Source organism: Myotis davidii, unplaced genomic scaffold, assembly GCF_000327345.1.
Source record: "Myotis davidii unplaced genomic scaffold, ASM32734v1 scaffold172, whole genome shotgun sequence".
Lineage (NCBI taxonomy): Eukaryota > Metazoa > Chordata > Mammalia > Chiroptera > Vespertilionidae > Myotis > Myotis davidii.
In genome coordinates this window covers 3,816,735-3,822,940 of record NW_006284343.1, presented here as the reverse complement: position 1 = coordinate 3,822,940, position 6,206 = coordinate 3,816,735, and the positions used below count along the sequence as shown (strand labels likewise).

Below are 6,206 nucleotides of genomic sequence, written 5' to 3'. Positions count from 1 at the left end.
GTTCTGGGGCACCTGCCCCTGCAGGTGAACAGCAGTGTCCCCGAGTCTCCACGTCCTGTGAAGTCACTGCCGTTGCTGAAACCTGCTCCACACCCAACTCCCCCCTCACTGGTCCTGAGGCCTCTCGGCCACCTCCTGCCCATAACTGGTAAGAATATGTGTTCAAGTGATGGCAGCGGTGACCCACTTATTAGCAGATGTCACAGCCCCAGGGCACGGCGGCGATGCTGGAAGAACAGAGGGAGACGTGCAGGGAGGGACATGTCCTTGGGAAGGCGCCTTCTATTCCAACGCCGCTTCACTATCTAGGAGCCGAGCGAGGGGCAGCTGGAGCGACAGCTAATCAATCCGGTGACGCGCAGGATGTGGACGCGGATCACTGCACAGGCACCTTCCTCGGGCCGCGCCGCCCCAGCCCTCCACTAACGTCAAGAGCCAAGGGCTGAGGCCCAGGCGCGGCCGGCCCCCTCCTCCCTGAGCCTGGCAGTGGGGCTGCCCTGCTAGCTGAGCAGGTCTGTTGTCCGGGCCAGGGGACGTGGCTGAGAGGCCGAGGAGCAGGGCCCCAGGCCCGGCCTCAGCTCTGTGGCCCTGGGGGGAAGTCACAGCCTCCAAGCCTCAGCTTTTTTTTTTTTTCTGCTGTAAAATGGGGATAAGATGTCACGGACCTTACTGCATGACCCGAGGACCAAATCAGAAACGAGAAGGTAGCTGGCAACATGCTACGCCAATGCAAGACAAACCCCAGTAGGGAGGACCAGTCACGGCCTGGCACACCACTGCCTGGGGTGCACTGCTCCCTTAGAGCCCCCCAAAAGATGCGTTCCCCTTAGACAGTACTGTTTTAGGAAAGAACCAGCTGGTTTGAAAAAGCGGGCTGCACACTGTTCTAAGTGCTGCAAATGGTCAGTGGCAAGCGTCGCCGAGTACGAAGGACCCAAGAGGGAATCAGAGGACACGCCTCCCGACAGAGAAAGAGAACCCAGGATTCTCAGGGAAGGCCCGGGGGACCCTTCTGATGTTGCCTTGAGCCGGTTCCCAGACTCTCTGCTCTAGGAAGAGAGAGTCCAGCAGGCAGAACTCCCCCTCGGCCCCCAACACACACCTGCTTCTTCAGGGGCATTTCCGGAGGGGGTCTGGGGAGAAGCCCTCTGTCGGGCAGAGGGTGGCGGGTCACCGGCCAGGCACCTGCATCTCTCTCCCCGGTCGCCCATGCCCTGGAGGTGGCTCTCACAGCTCCTGCGTTCAAGGCAGGGTGGCAAGCCAGGGTGACCTTACCCTGTTCCAAGGCAGCCCCCGCTCAATACCACCCGAGTGCAGCTGAGTCTCCAGCCGGGATGAGCTCCCTTCTGCCATCGGCGCTCCCAGCTCTGCTCGGCCCATGCCGGCTGGGCTGCTGGGTCACCTGTCCACCTGTGAATGGCGGTTGCTGCTCCTGTGACTGGCCAGGAGCCTTCAGCACTTGTGTGGTCCCACTGTCCCCCCAGGCTTCCCTCTGACACTGCAAAGGAGGAGGCAGTGACGGGGCCCAGGCCCTGGGCCGAGGAGGTGAAGAGCAGGCTGGGAAGCACTGTGGGTATGAGGAAGCGAAACAGGAACACTTGGCCGTGCCCTTGACTCTCGGGGACTGTGACCCACGTTCTGGTTCCCGGGCACTGGGGACAGTCTGAGCCTGGACTCTGACAATTTACGGAGCATCCTAGCACTTCACCACGGTCCCTGGCGCCTGCTCACTGTAGAGGAAGGAACGAAATGCTAAATTCTGGCTTTGTTTGTACCAAAGCCGCAGAAGCTCTGCAGAGAGCATCCCAAGATATCCCAGCCCGGAGGCAAGGTTGCGGGTTTGAAAGAGCCCTTTGCTAGCTGATCCTTCAAAGGAGCAGGAGGGGCGGCGGGTGGGGTCCTGAGACGCTGAGGCCTGAGAGTAGGTCCTGATGTCAGTTCTCATGGGTCCTCATAACAGGGCTGGGTCGCTGCTGGCTCCAGCTGCGGCCACTTGCTGGGGCGCCCTGGGGAGCCACCTGACTCACAGGACCCCCACCTCCCAGCACCTGTGATGCGGCCCCTCCGAGGAGGGAGAGGGAGAAACTCACTCACGTCGGCTGCTCTGCACTCACAGGACATGGGTGGGGTTGCCAGGTGCTTAAGGGGAGGGGGAATTTTCCATTCGTTAAGGTCAAGGGCTTGGAGAGGGGACAGGGAGCTGCTGGGAGAGAAAGCTCCCTCCCTGTGTGTGGTCCTGACGCTGCACACGGAGTTAATATCCCCAATATTCTCATTCTGCGTGTGCACCGCAGCAGGCTCTGAAAATTAAACCGCAAAATGAAAGCCTGTACCTTTATCCCCCAGAACACACTGTCCCGGAATAGCAATGAAGAAGTGGTCACCAGGAGGCCCTTTCAAACACGCAGGCCCAGACAGGTGCACCTTCTGCCCAGGACAGAGTGGGCTGTGCCGGGGTGGGAAGGGCGCTTTCAGTCCGCTCGCTGCCTTGCCCGACACTTGGGTGAAGCCTGGCTGGCAGCAAAGTCAGAAATGGCTGGTAGAGAGGGGCACGGGAGCCTCCAGAAGGGAAGGACAACCTTCTGAACGACGGTGACTGGGGGGCAAGGGGAAGGACTACCTTGGTTCCCCATGATCCAAAGAGGCCGCTGGGGAAGATGCCATCATCACGAGCAAGAGAGCCCAGGACTCAGGAAGGAACCCACACCTGCCGACCCCTCTCCACTCGCTGTGCCCCTCCCATCTCAGAAAAAGGGACGCAGAGCACCCAGTACTTAGGGTCGGGAGACACTGTCCTGCAGCAGCCAGGGACCTGGGAGCCACACGCAAAGCTGTGAAGTAACTCTGGAGACAAAGGCACGGCCCACCTGCCGTGAACTCTCCAAAGCGGGGTGTGGGGGTGTGGGAGGGTGAGGCGGGGGGGAAGAGCATGTCGGAACTGCAGACATTCCAGCAGCCCCGAGCCCCCATCAGTGGGCAGGGTGGGAGGCATCAATAGCCCAGAGAGAACAGGCCGTGTCCGCTCCCCGTCCCCCTCCTGTTTCTACAGCTTCTGCAGGCCCCGTGGCAATTAGCTGTAGGAGCTATAAGCACGTATCTGGGCGGCGAAGGCAGTAATTAATGCCCGTCTGCTTTCCTGAAGGTTCCTTCTGTTCGGTCGGAGTTATTGAGATTCGGGGAGCGAGGCTTCCAGGATGTGGAAGGTTTGCAGGAAGAAGTGCAGGAACAATCGAGTAAGACAGTGATGATGCTTCTAAATAATTCACCCGGCCAACGGCAGCAGCCAAGATTCCCAGGCTCCGTATCTCCTTTGCTGTGGGAGAGGGGTGTGCCGGGCAGAGCCTGCACAGGGGCCAGCGGCCCCCTGGGAAAGACCCACCCGAGGGCTCTGCATCGCCCCTCTGCCCACACGTTCCCTCTGCCCACGCGCTCCATGTCTGTGTGAGCCTGCCCGTGCCAGTTAGAGATCCAGATGGGTTGCTACACTTCCTGGTACCTTTGCTAATGTTACCAATCGCTGTCCGCTGAAATGCTAAGAGACTAACAGACCTGAGCTCTCCTGGCTGCCCCACCTAGTTACTCTGCCCACCCCAAGGTGGGGAGGCAGGGAAGGGGGTAGGAGCTCAGATGCGTTTCCACTAAAAGATCAATTCCCAGCCAGCGCCGAACATGGGAGAGAAGAAACACAGACCACGCGATGGCTCCGGAAATGCGGAGGGAAAACTTCTCTCCCAGGGTTTGGGCCACAGGACTCCTCTGGTAGGTCTCTGGGGTGGGGCTGGGGAAGGCAGGACAACCACTCAGCCCCGGGGGTTAACGAATTCAGACCCGAAGGAACCAACGACACAGCCGCAGGGCCTGCGCGAACCTCCGCCAGGATGGGCCTAATTAACTTAAGAGGCCGGCTCCCCAAATCGCTCACTCTCCAAATCAGCTAAGTGGCCACGTGTCAAACTGTGTGTCACCCAGCACACCTAAATGTGTGTCAGGCTGCGGACCAAGAGGAAGCAGAATATTAATAGATACTGCAAAAGGCAAAGAGAAACATTTCTCAGTCCCGCCCGCAAAGCAGGCAGAGATAAATAACTGTCTGGTTTTGTATCTTATTACTTCTCCTCCCCTCCGCCCCCGCCCATGGCACAAAGCAATCAAGAAGGAGCCTGGAGATTCATCATCTTCCCTTGTTGGCGGGGGGCAGGGAGCAGGGAAGGCTGGTGGCTCAGAAAAGCCTCCGGGGCCCCCTGGAGAGCCAGTTAACATGGCTGAGTCCTGCCTGCCCGAGGGAAACCTGGGGTCCACCGTATGCTCCTGGGCTGGCCAGGAGGGAGGTCAAAGCATGGACGTCTCCAGAAAAGTCGCCCTGGCACTCACTCTGACGGGGCTTTGCTAAAACTGCCCCTCAAAACCCGAGCTACATTCGCCGCCCTGGAGCTGGCAATGATCGGAATGCCAACTCCAGACCACATATGACGGAGGCTGGCCGCGAGGACACTCTGGGGCTAGAGTCTTAGTGACACGATCCACTTTCTGGCCAGGACCAAGGCCCCAGTAATGAGCAGAGTGTGGAGCCTCGGAGACCTTTCTCCCGGGAGGGTTGTGCCAGAGGCAAGAGGCAGCCCACACGCCCAGGCGGGACGGGGCTGCGGGCAGGCGCCAGGCCACTCACCAAGTAGACGCGGTAGACGTCCCCTCGGCGCAGGGGCCCCCAGCACAGGTCCGTGTCGTTGTGCTTGGTGTCGGCCTCCACACCGCAGGAGTCGTTGCCGGTGGCGCTGCTGATAAAGAGAACAGGGGCTCAGAGGGGCCCTCCCTGCTTGGCTGGAAGCACACAGCGGGTCCCATCATTAATCACCGGCAACCACTGAGCCCCCCACTCCCCCCACAGCAGCTTTGGATCCAATAATCTGACTTTGCACAAACCGCATATTCCTGGATTTTAGGACATGCATCACTCGTTCCTGTCTGACCGTCAGGACCCCCCACCCGGGGGACTCCCAGTCACCTTCCCGATGGGGCAGGGCAGGGGACAGCTGTGGAGTGGGTCTCTGAGGGACAGTATGCACAGCTGGCTGGGTCGCGCTGACGGATTCACTCCGTGTGTGTTTCTACCCTGAACTGGGGGTGGCGGGGGCACTCACCAGGACACCTGCATGAGGGAGAAGGGCACGGCGGCAGCGTAGATGGCCAGGTCCCCGTACAGGTAGATGATGATGCAGAAATAGAACAGGTTGACCCCCACTGGAAGGGACAAAGTCACCGGTCAGGCAGCCACAGGAGCTCCGCATTCTTTTTTGAGGACTCAGCTTCCACCGCTCCCATAGCTTTTGGTTCTCCTGGCTCCTATTCTCTCCCAAAAGGATGAGAAAACGACCCCAAAGCTACACTGTAATGCAGGCAGGAGGCACATCTGCTCACGACTGTCACCCGAGAGGGGCTAAGTGAGGCCCCAGACAGGTGCCAGGTGAGAGGCATGGGCTGGGGAGGAAGCAGTGGCACCTTCAGGCTTGGGACAGGGTGTCTGGGGAAGGGGTGGAGGGGGAGGGAAGGGGAGGAGATGTCCTGGGCTTTACAGCCAGGCCCAGGCTCTAAGACAGAAGACGCTGCCAGGGAATGAAAAGCAGAGAAGGTAACAGAAGGCCCAGCTTCTAAAGCTACAATCGGGAGGGTAAAGCCCTCAATTTCCAAAGACCAATGGCCAAGCCGCGGAGGGTGGGGTGGCCAGGCGTTCAAGGAGAGGTGCTGGGAGAGGCAGCGCAGGAGCGGTGCTCCAGGTGGGCCTCTCCTTAGGAAGCGTGGCCAGGGCGGATGCTGGCTCTGGCAGGGCACATGGGGCTCTCTGTGCAGGGCGAACCCTGGTCCCCTGACCTGCAGGAAGGGCCTGCATTCAGAGCTGGGAGTGCAGGCTCTGGTCCTGATCCCATTGGCCTCACTTCCCACCACCCTGACCGCCTCCAACCCCGTACAGTGCTAAACGCCCCGTGCCTCCAGCTATAAAGACGCCGAAGAAAGGTCTGGGCCCTGCAGCCCCAGGGTCACAGCCCAACAGCCAGTCTCAAACCTCCGTTCAGACTGACTGCTCATTTTGATGGTACTGATCTCAAGTGGCTGGCTTCACGGGGAACAGAAAGAAAAATGAAGTGACAGCTGCCTCCTGATGCCGGTGGCTCAGAAAAGCCTCCGGGGCCCCAGGGGAAAGCCGGGACATG

The 6,206-nt window shown here is 59.9% G+C and overlaps 1 protein-coding gene across 1 annotated transcript in view; it reads right to left on the bottom strand.

The window, feature by feature from the left end:
- The window catches only part of TMEM104 (transmembrane protein 104), a 40,915-nt gene that overhangs the window by 22,853 nt on the left and 11,856 nt on the right, over nt 1-6,206 (bottom strand). Inside the window, exons 6-7 of the mRNA XM_006754638.2 lie at nt 5,139-5,238; nt 4,667-4,775 (exon numbers count right to left, since the gene is read on the bottom strand). Of these exons, the coding sequence (XP_006754701.1) occupies nt 4,667-4,775; nt 5,139-5,238 (209 nt within the window). The remainder of the gene's footprint in view (nt 1-4,666; nt 4,776-5,138; nt 5,239-6,206) is intronic.